This window comes from Thalassophryne amazonica, chromosome 15 (genome assembly GCF_902500255.1).
Source record: "Thalassophryne amazonica chromosome 15, fThaAma1.1, whole genome shotgun sequence".
Lineage (NCBI taxonomy): Eukaryota > Metazoa > Chordata > Actinopteri > Batrachoidiformes > Batrachoididae > Thalassophryne > Thalassophryne amazonica.
The window spans coordinates 96,683,919-96,704,733 of record NC_047117.1 but is presented as its reverse complement, the minus strand read 5'-3'; the positions used below and the strand labels follow the sequence as shown (position 1 = coordinate 96,704,733).

Here is a 20,815-nt window from a genome sequence, read left to right as displayed (position 1 = left end):
CCTCATTTATCCAGGCTTGGGACCGGCACTCAGAATGTACTGGGTGCACACCCCATGTGGCTGAGTTGAGTGACAACACAAAGTAGTTAAAAATAATTGAGGGCCACTTTTTCATGTCATCTTCCCACACTGACCCCTGGGTTAGAGGCCGTGTTGTTGTACAAAACACAGTGAGAATGACTCGTCAGGTATGATAACCATGCAAGGGCACTCCCAGTAATCCCAAAATGATTCTCCAGCCTATCGAGTAGAATATGATGATCCACAGTATCAAACGCAGCACTGAGATCTAACAGCACCAGAACTGTAGCGTTGTCTGAATCCATTGCAAGCAGAAGATCATTCACCACTTTAGTGAGAGCCGTCTCTGTGCAATGATATTTTCTAAAAGCAGACTGCAGTGGCTCAAAAAGGTTATTCTCAGTAAGACAGTCCACGAGCTGTTGTGACACCACTTTTTCCAGAATTTTTGAGCAAAAAGATAGATTTGATATCGGCCTATAGTTTTTCAATACACTATGGTTAAAATTAGATTTCTTAAGTAATGGTTTAATCACTGCAGATTTGAAAGATTTAAGAACAGATCCACAACTTAATGAGAGATTAATAATTTCCAGCACAGTCGGGCCAACAGTGCGCCACAGGTCCTTAAACAGTTTTGTTGGTATCGGGTTGAATAAGCAAGTCATACTTTTAGCAGACGTTACAAGTTTCGTAAGCACACCCAGTGAGATACTATCAAATTCTGTAAATCTAGGTAATACTTCAGTAATGGCGCCCACCTCAATAGCAGGGGGTAGTGGCTGGGTTAAGGCATGCTGGGATATGTTTAACCTAATGTCTTCTATTTTCTTCTCAAAGTAATCCAGGAAATCTTGTTGAAAAAGGAGAGCGAACTACAGGTGGTTGTTCATGAATAAGTGTCGCCACCGTGTTGAACAAGAACTTTGAGTTATGCTTGTTTTTGTTGATCAAATAAGAGTAATAGGTCCGCTTTGTAGCCAGTAATACATGCTTATAGTCTAAGATAGCATCGCACCATGCGAGGTGGAATACTTCTAATTTGGAACTACGCCATTTCTATTCTAGACCTCTTGCTTTATGCTTGAGGTCACGCAAGTAGTCAGTGAACCAAGGTGACTGTGTTTGGGGGGGGCATGGTTTTAAAAGCGGTGGAGAAATCATGTCGAGTTTAGTTTTGAGCGCTGAGTTTCAACTATCCACAAGACTACTGATTGGTCATTTAACCATGTGAAGCTATCAGGCAGTCTAGATTCGAGTTCAGTTACAGTTGAGGAGTTGATATGTCACCGCAATGATAAGTAAGGTTGTTGTTCCACTAAACACGGCAGCGAAACTGTAAAAAAAGTCAGTGATCAGAGACCACTGATGCACACTCCACCGCACACCCAGCCTACGGCGTCTGCAACGCAGAGTGGCACACTGATGCTGACACTGACCCGACACTGCACACCCTGCCTGCGACATCTGCAATGCACCATGACGCAGATACACACCCAGCCTGCGTCGTCCCCACCACACCGTGACACAGTCACACACTCCACCGCACACCCAGGCTATGACATCCACACCGCACCATGATGCACAGACGCACACTCCACCATACACCCAGCCTGCAGTGTCTACCACCGCACTGTGATGCCCAAATGCACACTCTTTAGAAGAAAGGCCTTTACTGTCAGTGTATAGAGGACAAAATTTGTCCTCTGTATTTAACCATCCTAATTACAGTTAGATACAATTCAACCACTAGGGGCAATGTGCAGCCACAGTCCGGTGCCCGGTGACCAACTCCAGATGTAGAGACACTGCCTTAGTCTTTGGAAGAGAAAGGGGCACACCCTAAATAAGCATGTTTTTGATTGTTGGCGGAAACCCACACAGACACAAGGAGAACACTGGTTCTTCAGTTCAAAAGATTTTCTAATAGACATCAAGAATAATATCTAAGTTTGGGGTTCCCATTAAAAAACAATTTCTTCTACCTAGATTAGCTAACCATAACTTAACAAATAGGATAAACCTTAGATAAAACCTATAACATATTATATCCTCTACCTTTTAGCTTCCCCCGCCTTTCAGTTTTTTAGGGCCCGAGTAGGACAGCGTCCTACGAGGACCTATTGTAGTGTGCTGTTTATTATTATTTTTATTATTTATTATTATTATTAGGGCCTGAGTAGGCAACGTCCTACGAGGACCCTATTGTAATTGCGCGGTTTATTATTATTATTACTATTATTATTATTTATTATTAGGGCCCGAGTAGGAAAAGTCCTATGAGGACCCTATTGTAATTGTGCTGTTTATTATTATTATTATTATTAAGGCCCGAGTAGGCAACGTCCTACGAGAACCCTATTGTAATTGCGCTGTTTATTATTATTATTACTATTATTATTATTTATTATTAGGGCCCGAGTAGGCAACGTTTACTTTAAGAGGTCCCTGATGTCACATACTTAACCCAATCAACTTCATTCCACTTCTAAACATGCAGAACAAGTTGGTGAATGTAGGCGATGAACGCCGTGACGTTACGAGTAACGGCGTCCATGTGGCGGCGTGCAGAATATTGCCCATTCGTCATGAAATTACGCTTTAATTTTGTCATATCATCATGAAAATTGATACACAGGTCGAGCACGACAACCTCTTACAATTCATAGGGGCGTCGCCCATGGGCGGGGCAAAATGCCTCAATAGCGCCCCCTTGAAACTTTCAAAACCCTTCCCTAGGGGTTTTTTTGGAGGTAGGGAGATGAAAATTGGTACACATGTGTGACTTGCATAGATGTACAAAAAAGTCTCTTGCATCATGGATCTACTCCAAACAGGAAGTCAGCCATTTTGAATTTTCTTGTCATTTTGGCGTGATTTCCACATGTTGTATTTGAATGAACTACTCCTAGGGATTTTGTCCAATGCACTTCAAATTATTCCAGATCATTCAGAGATGATAATGATCAAAAGTTATCGAAAGCTTTTCTCTATGTTGAAGGGTGTGGCCGCTATGGCGCCGCCATTTTGACCTATCGCCATGGAACAACAAGTCATGATAACTCATGCTTTGCCTGAAACTTCACATGTGTGATCACGGTTGGCCCCTGAACACACCCAGCCCCTCTGTTTGTACACTGAGTGCCCCCTAGTGGATGAGCCATCAACATGTCATAACTCCTTGATGCATTGTGTGATTTGCTTAAAATTTTCACTGTGTGATGAGTGGTTGCCCCTGTATGCACATGCCCACATCTGGTCACAAGGGCACCCACTGGCCTGGGTCGGCGGGATCGTGCGGAACGAGGGCCGGTATATGACTGCTTGCAGTCCTAGTTTTTGTTATTTTTTTATTCATTTATTTTTTGCCTCAGCTTCTGGGGGAGGTCCGCCCACCCAGACCCCCCACCTTTTTAAGCATTGTTCTTTTTGTGCCTACAATATGGCAAAGTTATCATATTGCAATATTGTCATATCAATATAAGATATGACTACGATTTCACAAAAAGTGCAGCAACAGTGAAAATTAAACCTTCTTAAACAAAACAGTAATAATACCACACTCATGTTGCACTCATCATAAGCTTGGGATACTGTACCCTCCAAAGTATTGGAACACTTGGAAGTTCACACATATGTTAGAAAGATTAAAAAACAAAATAAGATTATAAAATACCCTTCACTGTGCCTTGTGACAGAATCACTACAATGACCGCTCCAAGATGGTGGCCGCATTCTTGCGCCTCAGCAACCAATGTGGCATCTTGTCTACTCCTCTTTGTAATATCTATGTTTGTCTACCATCGGTTTGTGGTTTTTTTTAATTTCTCCACTGGGGCTGAATTTCTTTGCCATTTCCAGTTTGTGCCTTTGTATTAAGGTAACCAGATGATTGCTCACACTCATCTTGCTGTCCAGTCACATTTATTGATAAAAAGAGACCTACTGGACTTTAATGCAAGTCAGGAGTTTTATTTTACTTCACAGAATTCTGACAGCATCCAGTTTTTTTTAAACATACTTTCTACAATTTGACCACTTCTGTCCAAAGGAATTGTTTTTAATTTAAAGCTCCAGGTGGATTTCAGGACCCGGTCTCCCAAAGCAAAAGGACAGTTTGTGTTCAGAAGCTGAGGGACATGAGGACTGAGACAGGTGGGACTTCTTCAGCAGGTGTGTCCAACCAATGAAAGAGTAATGCCACCTGCACCCTGGAGCCACAGGGAGTAGCTTTCAAAATAAAAGCACTTCCAGAGAGAAATTAAACCAGGAAAAAGTGTGTTAAGAAGTAGCATGCTGTCATGGAGCTGTATAAAAGAACTAGAGAGCACAGTCCCAATGCTGCACACTAAACAAAAATGTCCCTTCATGGACAGCGACATGACATCTCCTAACCGGGCAAAAGTATTGATTAGTTCCCGGATGTTAATGCATTTTCAATAGAGATCCACAACTGAAGACGCTCAGAAAAAATGCCATTTTGACCTGGATATGAGCCAGTAAAATGAAATGACATTAAATTATGTCAGGAAAGTATTAAACTTACTCTGACACACACACACATTCCCAAATATTAGTGTTGAAAGTTACTGTTCAACCTGCTGAGCTGCTGCTGTGGTCAATGCAGCGTGGCTCCTAAAACCATCACAATACATTTATATACATATGATATTTTTACACAATTATCCTTTATTGACCAAGTTTCATTCATGAAGTCAGTGGTGTGGGTACACGTCTCTGTGTGGGTGTGATTGTGAGCGGCACAGCGCGGGTCATTATAATCTCATTATTTTAAGGTGCAAATTCAAAAAAAAAAAATCCCCAGTCTTGTCGAACAATTTTAATCACTAACGACAAGTATTTTAACTAGACATTGGTCTAGCAGTGGAAAATATCAACTAGACATAAGTGAAGAGTTAATGGTCCGTGTCATCGGGCGACACAGGTACGGCAGGAGACATACAGCTGTTTATCATCCAAATATCACGGACAAAGTGACAACAATAACCAAAACCACTTACTTATGGAAGGAAATATTGTCTCCCTTGTTCCTCCGTTTGTGGCTTTGCCAACATGCGCAGCTTTCCAGCATATTCCACCTGTTTCCTGACGAGACTAAGTGTACTTCTGTGCATGCAAATCACTAACTTGCCCGGAATTAAAATGATGATCACGCCTCCTTGTTGGCACACAGCTCAGCGCTACTGCGCTCTCTAGTTCTTATCAGGATCAAGGAATCAAGGAAATTTTATTGTCATATGCACAGAACAGAAGAACATCTTCCCTGCACAATGAAATGTGGCTACTGCATTTAACCCCATCCTATTTGCCAGTAGAGCAGAGGTCGCCATTAGGTGCCTGGGGACCAGCTCCAGATGTACATCCCTGCCTTGGTCACAGCAGGGCTGAGCAAACCAACACTGACCCATAACAAACAACACACACAACACATAGGCCGGCCCCGGTACATAAAACATATATATAAAAGCAAAACACAAGGGAAAAGGAGAAGAAAAAAAAACCCTCATAGCTGCTGCATTACACAGCGGCAATGAGGAAAAAAAAAATCCCATCAGCACAAAAACAATAATCACAGAGACAAAACAAGGACACAGGATGACAACCGAGATTTGAAGGACCAGTTTATCAGAACACTCCGGAAGGCAGCCAGTTCGGCGCCGTCAACGGCCTTGTCTGACAGTCTGGAGGGGGAAGGGAACAGCCCTGCGCAGGCTGAGAAAGTCCTGGACAGTTCACAGTTCACGTCAGAGCTGGAGAAGCTGAGGGGAGGGGGAAGACCAGGGAGCGAGGCTTAAGTGTTGATCTTCTGAGGAGGTTCTTATCACAGGCGACCTTGAAGTGCAGCTGTATTTGGGGAGCCAAATGAATAGCCAGATTAACAGACGCTTGAAAGATTCCACAGTTCTGAGAACAGAGTGGCTCTCAATGCATCTGAAATGTAGAATGTGGTCTTCACAGACAGTCATAGCGGGTTTCTAGGGCTGCGATCTTCCTCGAGATGTCATCCAATGCGCGGTTAACCCCCGCAGCTGCGCAGCCCACTGCCTTCCCACTCGAATCAATCATATAGGGCAGCTTGAACGACCAATCAAAGCTGCTTCCACTTTCTTGATTTTCCGGTAAACCAGCAGAGTGCCCGCTCCACCACATCAGAAAGCCGGTCACCACCAAGCCGAATATGTACACATCTTCGACGTCCTCCACAGAAAGCATGTAAAGGCACATGACCTGCCATCTCCTCCACGAGTCCATCACGTAACCCATCACATGCGTCCCAGCAGGACAGGTCGGGTCCTCCGCTCCCGAAGGTCTTGTAGAAAATATATTATATATATATTATTACAGCTCCATGCATGGTGTCCAGTAATTAAAGGGGTTGTTGGCTCAATTCCCAACACCTGCTGCCTGTCAAAGAGTCGGTGTTGGTTTATCCATCTGTTGTGTTGCAGGTGGAGGTCAACCCCACGTTAGACATGGCCGAGTCAGACTTCCAGAACAACGTGATGCGCTGTCAGTGCAAGTATGATGGCGTGCGGGTTTTCATGTTGGATGCCACGCAGGTACAATCACAGCGCTTTCCAAATACATCAGAGTGTGCAGCTCCACCCAGATTTTCACACCACATTTTCTTCTTCATGTGTTTTAATCAGGTGACGCGTACAGCGCAGAAAGAGGAGGCGTTCATTTGACCACCGGCAACAAATCACCAACACTTCCTGTGAATTTGGGACAGAACAAATGTCCTGTTGTCACCTCAATAAGTGATGGCGAGGAGAGGGAAAGGCTTTAAGCAATCATCATGGTGACGGTTCTGTTCCAAAGTCAGCAGAGGAATTCTGCAAGTATCATGTGACCACAATCAAACAATCACAAAGTATTCTCCTCCCCCCCACCCAACAAAAAACATGCACACCACATAAACGTTTTTACCATACAGGAAATGATGTGCACATTCTGGACTACGTTCACATTACAGGCTGAAGGAGAAAAACCTGATTATTCCCATTTCAGAATAAACAAATGTTTCTTCTCATGTGACGAACAGCAGCATGTCTTGTCATGACCTCCGTGTACATGGTAATGGTCATCACATGCACATTATGTGACATGCTCACTAAACTCTATGTGGTGCTGAGGAGAATCAAAACATGAGAGCTATGTTGTGTAATGTGAACACAGCCTCAGAGTGGTGTTGCAGTTTGTTTGGTTGTGGGGTCATTTTTTCCACTGGTGCTATTTTCCTTATTTGAATAAATATTGTAATGTATTACAAATATTTTGTCATGTACAGTTTTATATGAAACTCCTTAGGGCAATAATTTAAGTTTACTGACGCTTGTCCCAGTGTTGCTGTTCTGTTAATTTTATTCTGCTTGTCTCTTTCGCTGATATCTACTGTTGTGGAGTGGTACTGCATCTTCTTTGACTCAGTCAAAGCATAAATATCAAATAGACAAAGGTTCTGGTTCTTTGCAGTTTGCTGAAGCTTGAGATCTAGACTTGCTATTTGAATTCTAAATTGATGCAACTTTCCTGAACAGGGTTCAAACTCTATGGTTTTTCCAGGAAATCTGTTTCCCCTGGGTTTTCCCGTGGTCCCCCTAACTGATTTGGGTTTTAGTATTATTTTGTCAATAACATGCAGCAAAAAGCTGAATGAACAATAAATGACAGAACATTCAATCAGAGACAGTCATTGATGCTGAAGGACCCTCATCCACCACTGCACAACACACCAGGTTACCACCACAATCAGTTCCACTCATTCTGGCATTTGCTCCATTCCATCCTTTCTTATCTGAGGTGGAAGTCTTAAGAGACAATTTTTTATAAGAGTCATACAGGCTGTGATAGTGACCACCTCATATTTTGCTCAAACTTTGGTAACTGGATGCACCCTCCACCCTGCCACAACTAGTCGACTAGTTACGACTACGTCGTACTATTGGGACCGTCGACAACTAATTTATTAGTCAACGAGTCGTTATATTTATTTAAGTCTTTGTTTTTCTCTCAATTCATAGTTTTAGGCGCGAGCCATCCTGCTGTCATTTGGATGTTCAAATTTGTGAATGACGGTGGCTGTATTGTTCAAAGCAATTTAAATGCGCAGTTTATTGACGGAGCTTGAAAAAGAAAACTTGAACCTTACCTTAAAGAATCTTAGAACCTTAAAACCTAAAGAAAACCTTAAAGAAAACCTGAACCTTGAGCTGTCGGTGTTGTGTGCGCGCGCACGGAGTCAACTGGCTGCAGACTGCGAGCGAGGGACCATCTGTGCGCTTGAGACAGCAAGCGCGGAGCAGAGAGAGGATTTTAACCCGAGAGAACATGTAACAAAAAAAACAACAACAAAAAAACACAACACACACACACACACGCACAACAAAACTAAACATGCAGCTGCCTTTACTTCTTTCCACTTTCTCTACCCGCACGGTTCTGATGGCACCGTCCTGTTCCACACCATGTGCGCGTCATATACTGAATTATGAGATCATGACATGAAATAAACGGTCAAATATCATTAAAACATCCTTAAAAATGAGATATAAATTACTGAGCAAAATTATGCATACACGGGTTAAAAATAAAACCCTGATGTGGAGAAGCTGATGTTCAGAGGCACAGATCACAAAAAGCAGGTGAGAACTCTGAACTTTAACAGCTGTTATTTTCCAAAGGTATTTATTTGTTCAATCTTGAGCTTAATGTCGTGTTTAAAAGCACAAAACGTGACTGATGAGGAGAAAAAAAATGACTTCATCCCACTAAAATGAACCTGGAGTCAGAATAAAAATACAAGCTGCTGATTTTTTTATTTTCCAAAGTTATTATAAGACTGCAGCTATATGTTTATTCATTTCAAAGTGAGTTACCTCTTATTTTATTCTGATTTATTTATACAAAAAATATGGGGAGTCAAATCAGACTGCATTGTTCTGTTCAGTTTATATCAAAGTTTGCCTGCACGTCTGTGTATTTTATCCTTCTTTCTAAGAGTTTGATGTTTGTTCTACAAGTTTAAAAACAAAATAAAATGTTCACCACTTTTCTTTAGAGCAGTTCTGTAATTTCAGAAATGCAGCAGAAACAACCACAAACCAGAAAAAGTTGGGACTATATGTAAAATGAAGATAAAAATAAAAATGTTGCACTATTCCCGGTTTCTCCACTCACAGAAGCCAAACGTTCTTCCAGAGTTGTGTCTTGGTGGCTTCCCTCACTTGTCTCCTTCCAGCAATGGACATTTAGTTTTGAGAACGCCCGACCTGACACAGATTTACTATAAAGTACCAACCTGTTTGTATTTCTCAATGATTGATGTAAATGAAGAGAAGAAATATTCACTGATTTGGAAATGTTCATGTTTTCATCCTCTGACGTGTCTCAGAAAAATGCTGCAGACTTAAATTAGGAAATTACATCTGATCCCACTAGTTCGACTACTCACCAAAATAATCGTTGACTATTCGCTATCAAAATAGGTCGTTTGTGCAGCTCTAACCCTCCACCAACAAAACATACACCAAAATTCTGGCCAAATTCCCTACGGTGACCTCGCCAGAGTCAAAGTTCACACCCCAGTATGGCCTAAAAATGGATTTGGTGAACAGGGAAGTTTTAGACAGCTCTTACTGAAAGCACTCAATCCCCCAAAGTACTTTGTGATCTAGTATTATAGGAGGACAGTTTCTTCACAATATCACTAATTTGGGTTGGGGGATTGAACACGTTGACTGTAGGGGGCGCTTCAATTTGGTGAATTTCCAGAAATACTCATATTTGTGAGGCTATTACTCAATACGCCATTTATAATCCCCCAGCAAGATTTTTATTGTATTAGAAAAGGCAAGACTTACCCTCTTTAAAAAAAAAAAAAAAAAAAAAAAAAAAAATCAAGTGGGGAATTGTACCCGTTGGCCACCAGGTGGTGCCAAAGTGGTCAAATTTGTTTTTTTCATACAACTTGGCGCCCTCTGGTGGCCAACGTCTTTAATGAATAATCATAAACTTTGCATTTTCTGAATATTTAGATGTATTGTGTTAATATCCATTGAAACATCTTTGGGGGGTATCTCAATAAGCTCACAATGTGCATCTACAATGTTGAGGTTTTGGTCACCTTGAAGCACAGATTACACACTAATTTACATGTGAAGTTTGAAACAATGATGATTACCCAGAACAATGTGCTTGATAAAACAATGCCAATGCTACACTACTAATGTAGGTATTTACTTGTGTATTCCACAAATACAGATTAGAAAGTTGAAAACATCAAATCAAATCAATTTTATTTATATAGCGCCAAATCACAACAAACAGTTGCCCCAAGACGCTTTATATTGTAAGGCAAAAGCCATACAATAATTACAGAAAAAACCCCAACAGTCAAAACGACCCCCTGTGAGCAAGCACTTGGCTACAGTGGGAAGGAAAAACTCCCTTTTAACAGGAAGAAACCTCCAGCAGAACCAGGCTCAGGGAGGGGCAGGTCTTCTGCTGGGACTGGTTGGGGCTGAGGGAGAGAACCAGGAAAAAGACATGCTGTGGAAGAGAGCAGAGATCAATCACTAATGATTAAATGCAGAGTGGTGCATACAGAGCAAAAAGAGAAAGAAACACTCAGTGCATCATGGGAACCCCCCAGCAGTCTAAGTCTATAGCAGCATAACTAAGGGATGGTTCAGGGTCACCTGATCCAGCCCTAACTATAAGCTTTAGCAAAAACGAAAGTTTTAAGCCTAATCTTAAAAGTAGAGAGGGTGTCTGTCTCCCTGATCTGAATTGGGAGCTGGTTCCACAGGAGAGGAGCCTGAAAGCTGAAGGCTCTGCCTCCCATTCTACTCTTACAAACCCTAGGAACTACAAGTAAGCCTGCAGTCTGAGAACGAAGCGCTCTATTGGGGTGATATGGTACTATGAGGTCCCTAAGATAAGATGAGACCTGATTATTCAAAACCTTATAAGTAAGAAGAAGCATTTTAAATTATATTCTAGAATTAACAGGAAGCCAATGAAGAGAGGCCAATATGGGTGAGATATGCTCTCTCCTTCTAGTCCCCGTCAGTACTCTAGCTGCAGCATTTTGAATTAACTGAAGGCTTTTCAGGGAACTTTTAGGGACAACCTGATAATAATGAATTACAATAGTCCAGCCTAGAGGAAATAAATGCATGAATTAGTTTTTTCAGCATCACTCTGAGACAAGACCTTTCTAATTTTAGAGATATTGCGCAAATGCAAAAAAGCAGTCCTACATATTTGTTTAATATGCGCATTGAAGGACATATCCTGATCAAAAATGACTCCACGATTTCTCACAGTATTACTAGAGGTCAGGGTAATGCCATCCAGAGTAAGGATCTGGTTAGACACCATGTTCTAAGATTTGTGGGGCCAAGTACAATAACTTCAGTTTTATCTGAGTTTAAATTAGAGGTCATCCATGTCTTTATGTCTGTAAGACAATCCTGCAGTTTAGCTAATTGGTGTGTGTCCTCTGGCTTCATGGATAGATAAAGCTGGGTATCATCTGCGTAACAATGAAAATTTAAGCAATACCGTCTAATAATACTGCCTAAGGGAAGCATGTATAAAGTGAATAAAATTGGTCCTAGCACAGAACCTTGTGGAACTCCATAATTAACCTTAGTCTGTGAAGAAGATTCCCCATTTACATGAACAAATTGTAATCTATTAGATAAATATGATTCAAACCACTGCAGCGCAGTGCCTTTAATACCTATGGCATGCTCTAATCTCTGTAATAAATTTTATGGTCAACAGTATCAAAAGCAGCACTGAGGTCTAACAGAACAAGCACAGAGATGAGTCCACTGTCTGAGGCCATAAGAAGATCATTTGTAACCTTCACTAATGCTGTTTCTGTACTATGATGAATTCTAAAACCTGACTGAAACTCTTCAAATAGACCATTCCTCTGCAGATGATCAGTTAGCTGTTTAACAACTACCCTTTCAAGAATTTTTGAGAGAAAAGGAAGGTTGGAGATTGGCCTATAATTAGCTAAGATAACTGGGTCAAGTGATGGCTTTTAAGTAATGGTTTAATTACTGCCACCTTAAAAGCCTGTGGTACATAGCCAACTAATAAAGATAGATTGATCATATTTAAGATCGAAGCATTAAATAATGGTAGGGCTTCCTTGAGCAGCCTGGTAGGAATGGGGTCTAATAGACATGTTGATGGGTTGGATGAAGTAACTAATGAAAATAACTCAGACAGAACAATCGGAGAGAAAGAGTCTAACCAAATACCGGCATCACTGAAAGCAGCCAAAGATAACGATACGTCTTTGGGATGGTTATGAGTAATTTTTTTCTCTAATAGTTAAAATTTTATTAGCAAAGAAAGTCATGAAGTCTTTACTAGTTAAAGTTAATGGAATACTCAGCTCAATAGAGCTCTGACTCTTTGTCAGCCTGGCTACAGTGCTGAAAAGAAAACCTGGGGTTTGTTCTTATTTTCTTCAATTAGTGATGAGTAGTAAGATGTCCTAGCTTTACGGAGGGCTTTTTTATAGAGCAACAGACTCTTTTTCCAGGCTAAGCGAAGATCTTCTAAATTAGTGAGACACCATTTCCTCTCCAACTTACGGGTTATCTGCTTTAAGCTGTGAGTTTGTGAGTTATACCACGGAGTCAGGCACTTCTGATTTAAAGCTCTCTTTTTTAGAGGAGCTACAGCATCCAAAGTTGTCTTCAATGAGGATGTAAAACTATTGACGAGATACTCTATCTCACTTACAGAGTTTAGGTAGCTACTCTGCACTGTGTTGGTATATGGCATTAGAGACATAAAGAAAGAATCATATCCTTAAACCTAGTTACAGCGCTTTCTGACAGACTTCTAGTGTAATGAAACTTATTCCCCACTGCTGGGTAGTCCATCAGAGTAAATGTAAATGTTATTAAGAAATGATCAGACAGAAGGGAGTTTCAGGGAATACTGTTAAGTCTTCAATTTCCATACCATAAGTCAGAACAAGATCTAAGATATGATTAAAGTGGTGGGTGGACTCATTTACATTTTGAGCAAAGCCAATTGAGTCTAATAATAGATTAAATGCAGTGTTGAGGCTGTCATTCTCAGCATCTGTGTGGATGTTAAAATCGCCCACTATAATTATCTTATCTGAGCTAAGCACTAAGTCAGACAAAAGGTCTGAAAATTCATAGAGAAACTCACAGTAACGACCAGGTGGACGATAGATAACAACAAATAAAACTGGTTTTTGGGACTTCCAATTTGGATGGACAAGACTAAGAGACAAGCTTTCAAATGAATTAAAGCTCTGTCTGGGTTTTTGATTAATTATAAGCTGGAATGGAAGATTGCTGCTAATCCTCCGCCTCGACCCGTGCTACGAGCATTCTGACAGTTAGTGTGACTCGGGGGTGTTGACTCATTTAAACTAACATATTCATCCTGCTGTAACCAGGTTTCTGTAAGGCAGAATAAATCAATATGTTGATCAATTATTATATCATTTACTAACAGGGACTTAGAAGAGAGAGACCTAATGTTTAATAGACCACATTTAACTGTTTTAGGTCTGTGGTGCAGTTGAAGGTGCTATATTATTTTTTCTTTTTGAATTTTTATGCTTAAATAGATTTTTGCTGGTTATTGGTAGTCTGGGAGCAGGCACCGTCTCTACGGGGATTGGGGTAATGAGGGGATGGCAGGGGGAGAGAAGCTGCAGAGAGGTGTGTAAGACTACAACTCTGCTTCTACATGAGATGTATGTTGCATAATGACCATTGGAAGCACAGCCGAGTGATAGCGACGTCTGTCCACTGCACGGCCGAGTGACGGTGACCTCTGTCCACTGCACAGCCGAGTGACGGGGACGTCTGTCCACTGCACAGCCGAGTGACGGTGACCTCTGTCCACTGCACAGCCGAGTGACGGTGATCTCTGTCCACTGCACAGCCGAGTGACGGGGACGTCTGTCCACTGCACAGCAGCTGTTTGCATCCAGCCACACCAGTAATGTCCAATCAGCACATTTTGGTATTTCACAGGTTGCAATTCTTCCAGTATATAGACCAATGATGACCACTATCTGGGCTATTTTGCTAGGCATAGGCACAAAAGAAAGCTTTCAAGTTTGCTACTCACCATTTTATCTTCTTCAGGTAGGGCCAATAATGTTTACGTCACCATGTGGAAAAACAGCCAATTCCCGTGCCAATAAAATGTTTTGTTTTTTTTGTTTTAAATCAAAAACTGGCAAGTCCCCCAAAGATTTACCAAATGATTTGTCTAAAAGAAGGAGTAGTCTCACAGAAATGCAGTTTGATAATTCATTAAACACGTTGGCCACCAGGGGGAGCCACAGTTGTATGAAAAACACTAATTTGACCACTTTGGCGTGGTCAATACAATACAATAAAATAATAATAATAATACAATAAAAAAAATTGCTGGGGATTAAAATTCATCAACTTGAAGCGCCCCCTATAGTCAATGCATTCAATCGGGAGGAGCCGCTGCTCCTCCACATCGAAAGGAGTCAGCGTCACTTGTGGCAGCGTCACTCCAACAGCGATAGACAGCTCAGAGGCGGTTCATCCAGGCCCGCGGCATCGGCGGAGGTGGTTCATCCAGGCCCACGGTGTTGGTGGGGGTGATACATCCAGGCCCGCAGTGTCGGCTACATCCGCGGCTAGCGGCAGCTACATCCAGGCCCGCGGCATTGGTGGAGGCGGTTCATCCAGGCCCGCGGCGTTGGTGGGGGTGATACATCCAGGCCCGCGGCGTCGGCTACATCCGAGGCTAACGGCGGCTACATCCGCGGCTAGCAGCAGCTACATCCAGGCCCGCGGCATCGGCGGAGGTGGTTCATCCAGGCCCGCGGCATCGGCTACATCCGAGGCTGGCGGCGGCATCGACATCTGAGGCTGGAGGCGATTACATCTGAGGTTGCCTACGGCTACATCCGTTGCTACCGGTAGCTACGACCGTGGCTGGGGGCAGCTGTGAACGAGGTTTAGCAACGGGGGAAGGTTGGTGTGCGGCGACCGGACCTGTGGTGGTGGAGGCTACGGGTGAGAATTGTTTTTGTAATCAATAGTGGCCATACTGAGCCACGATAGTTGGCATGGCACCACGCAGGAAAACAGATAAACTCGAGGAAGATATAGAGGAGATCAAGACCTCATTAAACCGTATATCAAAAGACATGTCTAATTTAGACAAGCTGATGGTGGAGATTAAAGAACTCCAAAATCTGGTTAAAGAGAAGGACAAGATCATTAAGAAACTTGAGCAACGTGTAGATGAACTTGAACAATTCACTAGAAAAGATGATGTTATAATATCTGGACTAGAAACAAGGCATCGGACATATGCAAGGGTGGTGGATTCTGGTGGAACCAGTGGGGAGGATGCACCACCTGAAGAACGACAATCATTGGAACAACAAGTTACAAACTTTTTATATCAAAATGGTGTTGACATCCATCAAGACACTATATTAGACTGTTATACCGTTCCAACTAAAGATAGAAAAAATAAACTGTCTAACATTGTTATATGATTTACAAGCAGAAATATAAAAATGAGTTATTAAGACAGGCAAAGAATCTTAAAGGAACGAGTGTCTATATAAATGAGCATCTAACGAAAAAAATGCAGATATTGCTAGGGAAGCAAGACTATTAAAAAACAGAAACACATTGTTGCTACATGGGTCTGGAATTGTAGGGTGTGGATTAGAGTGAAAGAAGGAACAAACGGTATACAAATCAAAAACATGGAGGACCTTACAAAATACAGACCTGAATAGACAATCAAATATAACGTCTGTTGGTAATTGGACCAACAAAAAATCAGATTAAACATGGAAACAGATGATAAAATATATGACAGACATTAATATTGATGAAAGTATATTTGACTTAAAAAAACGATTGGTTGTGAGTATTATACGGCAGAACAGCTAAATAGTGAAAAAATTACAGAAGATACCCTGTCACTCTTACATATAAACAGTCGAAGCTTGTATTGTAAAATGTTACAAATAAAAGATTATTTAAATCAGTTTAAAAATAAATTTATTATTGTTGCAATCACTGAATCTTGGCTTAAAGATGATCTCATGACTGATGTTCAAATAGAGGGATATGAGCTGTATTTTGTAAACAGAAGAGATAAAAAAGGCGGAGGTATTGCTCTGTACATAAAAACAGATCTGATATGTACAATTGTAGAAGAAATGACAATAATAGATGATGTCATAGAAATTGTAACAGTGGAAATTGTACATGAAACATCTAAAAATATTCTAATCAGTTGTGTAATTTATGTGTTGTGAAATTTACAGATAAAATAATAGAATTATTCCATCAAATTAAAAACAAAATGCTTTATATGTGTGGAGACTTTAACATTAACATAGAAAGCTCCAGTTGCCAAAGAGTAAGTGATTTTGTGAATTCAATGTATAGTTTGGGGTTATTCCACTTGATAACAAAACCAACCAGAATTACATCGCAAAGTGCAACGGTAATCGACAATATATTTACAAACAGAACAGATGAAATTATCAGGAATGGGATCTTGATGACAGATGTTAGTGATCATTTACCAGTTTTTTTCAATATTTAAATATAAAAATAGGTACAAAAAAAAAAACTGTTATAAACTTTAAAAGAGATAAGTCAGTAAAAGCTTCTGGGGAAAACCTGGTCTTGTTAGGAGAGACGGCATCCATCCCACCTTCGATGGAGCAGCTCTCATTTCTAGAAATCTGGCCAATTTTCTTAAATCCTCCAAACCGTGACTATCCAGGGTTGGGACCAGGAAGCAGAGTTGTAGTCTACACACCTCTCTGCAGCTTCTCTCCCCCTGCCATCCCCTCATTACCCCATCCCCGTAGAGACGGTGCCTGCTCCCAGACCACCAATAACCACCAAAAATCTATTTAAGCATAAAAATTCAAAAAGAAAAAATAATATAGCACCTTCAACTGCACCACAGACTAAAACAGTTAAATGTGGTCTATTAAACATTAGGTCTCTCTCTTCTAAGTCCCTGTTAGTAAATTATATAATAATTGATCAACATATTGATTTATTCTGCCTTACAGAAACCTGGTTACAGCAGGATGAATATGTTAGTTAAATGAGTCAACACCCCCGAGTCACACTAACTGCCAGAACGCTTGTAGCACGGGCCGAGGCGGAGGATTAGCAGCAATCTTCCATTCCAGCTTATTAATTAATCAAAAACCCAGACAGAGCTTTAATTCATTTGAAAGCTTGACTCTTAGTCTTGTCCATCCAAATTGGAAGTCCCAAAAACCAGTTTTATTTGTTATTATCTATCGTCCACCTGGCCATTACTGTGAGTTTCTCTGTGAATTTTCGGACCTTTTGTCTGACTTAGTGCTTAGCTCAGATAAGATAATTATAGTGGGCGATTTTAACATCCACACAGATGCTGAGAATGACAGCCTCAACACTGCATTTAATCTATTATTAGACTCTATTGGCTTTGCTCAAAATGTAAATGAGTCCACCCACCACTTTAATCATACCTTAGATCTTGTTCTGACTTATGGTATGGAAATTGAAGACTTAACAGCATTCCCTGAAAACCCCCTTCTGTCTGATCATTTCTTAATAACATTTACATTTACTCTGATGGACTACCCAGCAGTGGGAATAAGTTTCATTACAGTAGAAGTCTTTCAGAAAGCGCTGTAACTAGGTTTACGGATATGATTCCTTCTTTATGTTCTCTAATGCCATATACCAACACAGTGCAGAGTAGCTACCTAAACTCTGTGAGTGAGACAGATTATCTCGTCAATAGTTTTATATCCTCATTGAGGACAACTTTGGATGCTGTAGCTCCTCTGAAAAAGAGTGCCTTAAATCAGAAGTGCCCGACTCCGTGGTATAACTCACAAACTCGCAGCTTAAAGCAGATTGGAGAGGAAACGGCGTCTCACTAATTTAGAAGATCTTCACTTAGCCTGGAAAAAGAGTCTGTTGCTCTATAAAAAAAAAAGCCCTCCGTAAAGCTAGGACATCTTACTACTCATCACTAATTGAAGAAAATAAGAACAACCCCAGGTTTCTTTTCAGCACTGTAGCCAGGCTGACAAAAAGTCAGAGCTCTATTGAGCCGAGTATTCCTTTAACTTTAACTAGTAATGACTTCATGACTTTCTTTGCTAATAAAATTGTAACTATTAGAGAAAAAATTACTCATAACCATCCCAAAGACATATCGTTCTCTTTGGCTGCTTTCAGTGATGCTGGTATTTGGTTAGACTCTTTCTCTCCGATTGTTCTGTCTGAGTTATTTTCATTAGTTACTTCCTCCAAACCATCAACATGTCTATTAGACCCCATTCCTACCAGGCTGCTCAAGGAAGCCCTACCATTAATTAATGCTTCGATCTTAAATATGATCAATCTATCTGGCAGTAATTAAACCATTACTTAAGCCATCACTTGACCCAGCTATCTTAGCTAATTATAGGCCAATCTCCAACCTTCCTTTTCTCTCAAAAATTCTTGAAAGGGTAGTTGAAAGGAATGGTCTATTTGAAGAGTTTCAGTCAGGTTTTAGAATTCATCATAGTACAGCGCTGCGGTGCGGTGGTTTGAATCATATCTACCTAATAGATTACAATTTGTTCATGTAAATGGGGAATCTTCTTCACAGACTAAGGTTAATTATGGAGTTCCACAAGGTTCTGTGCTAGGACCAATTTTATTCACTTTATACATGTTTCCCTTAGGCAGTATTATTAGACAGCATTGCTTAAATTTTCATTGTTACGCAGATGATACCCAGCTTTATCTATCCATGAAGCCAGAGGACACACACCAATTAGCTAAACTGCAGGATTGTCTTACAGACATAAAGACATGGATGACCTCTAATTTCCTGCTTTTAAACTCAGATAAAACTGAAGTTATTGTACTTGGCCCCACAAATCTTAGAAACATGGTGTCTAACCAGATCCTTACTCTGGATGGCATTACCCTGACCTCTAGTAATACTGTGAGAAATCTTGGAGTCATTTTTGATCAGGATATGTCATTCAATGTGCATATTAAACAAATATGTAGGACTGCTTTTTTGCATTTGCGCAATATCTCTAAAATTAGAAAGGTCTTGTCTCAGAGTGATGCTGAAAAACTAATTCATGCATTTATTTCCTCTAGGCTGGACTATTGTAATTCATTATTATCAGGTTGTCCTAAAAGTTCCCTGAAAAGCCTTCAGTTAATTCAAAATGCTGCAGCTAGAGTACTGACGGGGACTAGAAGGAGAGAGCATATTTCACCCATATTGGCCTCTCTTCATTGGCTTCCTGTTAATTCTAGAATAGAATTTAAAATTCTTCTTCTTACTTATAAGGTTTTGAATAATCAGGTCCCATCTTATCTTTGGGACCTCATAGTACCATATCACCCCAATAGAGCGCTTCGCTCTCAGACTGCAGGCTTACTTGTAGTTCCTAGGGTTTGTAAGAGTAGAATGGGAGGCAGAGCCTTCAGCTTTCAGGCTCCTCTCCTGTGGAACCAGCTCCCAATTCAGATCAGGGAGACAGACACCCTCTCTACTTTTAAGATTAGGCTTAAAACTTTCCTTTTTGCTAAAGCTTATAGTTAGGGCTGGATCAGGTGACCCTGAACCATCCCTTAGTTATGCTGCTATAGACTTAGACTGCTGGGGGGTTCCCATGATGCACTGAGTGTTTCTTTCTCTTTTTGCTCTGTATGCATCACTCTGCATTTAATCATTAGTGATTGATCTCTGCTCCCCTCCACAGCATGTCTTTTTCCTGGTTCTCTCCCTCAGCCCCAACCAGTCCCAGCAGAAGACTGCCCCTCCCTGAGCCTGATTCTGCTGGAGGTTTCTTCCTGTTAAAAGGGAGTTTTTCCTTCCCACTGTAGCCAAGTGCTTGCTCACAGGGGGTCGTTTTGACCGTTGGGGTTTTTCTGTAATTATTGTATGGCTTTTGCCTTACAATATAAAGCGCCTTGGGGCAACTGTTTGTTGTGATTTGGCGCTACATAAATAAAATTGATTTGATTTAAAAGCCTTAGAGGCATTAAAATATGACCTTAAAAATCAAAATTGGGAAGAAGTTTATGTCAGTGATGTTAATGTAGCATATAACTCATTTATGAAATATTGATGAAATCATATAATAAAAACTGTAAATTAATAGAAATTAGTAAGAAAAGAGTAAATAAACCATGGCTGACAAAGGGAATAAAAAATGCTTGTGCAAAGAAAAACTATTTATACAGGTGCTTTTAAAAAATGCAAACAAAGGAAACAGAACATAAATACAAAAAATATAAAATAAACTATTGACAATAATTAGGAAACAAGAAAGATTATTACAGTGAACAATTAAATAAGAGTAAAGATAATATGAGGGCAACATGGGGAATTATAAAAAGTGTGACTGAAAGTGATGGAGCGAAAGCAACTTTTCCAAATTACTTTGTCAAGGAAAATAAAGAGATTAATGATATAAAAGAAGTTGCAAATGGGTTTAATGATTATTTTTCAGATGTAGGATCAAGTCTGGTGGGAAATAAACCAATAGTAGAAGATACATTACATACACTTGTAAATACGGTCAATAGTATTTTCCTGGACAATGTGGAAAAAGATGAAATAAGAAATATTGTAAAAAACTGTGTAAGCAAGAGATCAACTGACCATGAAGATTTAGACATGATGACTGTAAAAAGTATAACAG

The 20,815-nt window shown here is 40.6% G+C and overlaps 1 protein-coding gene across 1 annotated transcript in view; it reads left to right on the top strand.

The window, feature by feature from the left end:
* LOC117526428 (lysyl oxidase homolog 4-like) overlaps positions 1 to 7,165 on the top strand; it is a 98,812-nt gene extending 91,647 nt beyond the window's left edge. Inside the window, exons 14-15 of the mRNA XM_034188502.1 lie at positions 6,492 to 6,602; positions 6,693 to 7,165. Coding sequence (XP_034044393.1) covers positions 6,492 to 6,602; positions 6,693 to 6,731 — 150 coding nt within the window. The 3' untranslated portion in view covers positions 6,732 to 7,165. The remainder of the gene's footprint in view (positions 1 to 6,491; positions 6,603 to 6,692) is intronic.
* The last annotated feature ends 13,650 nt before the right edge of the window (positions 7,166 to 20,815 follow it).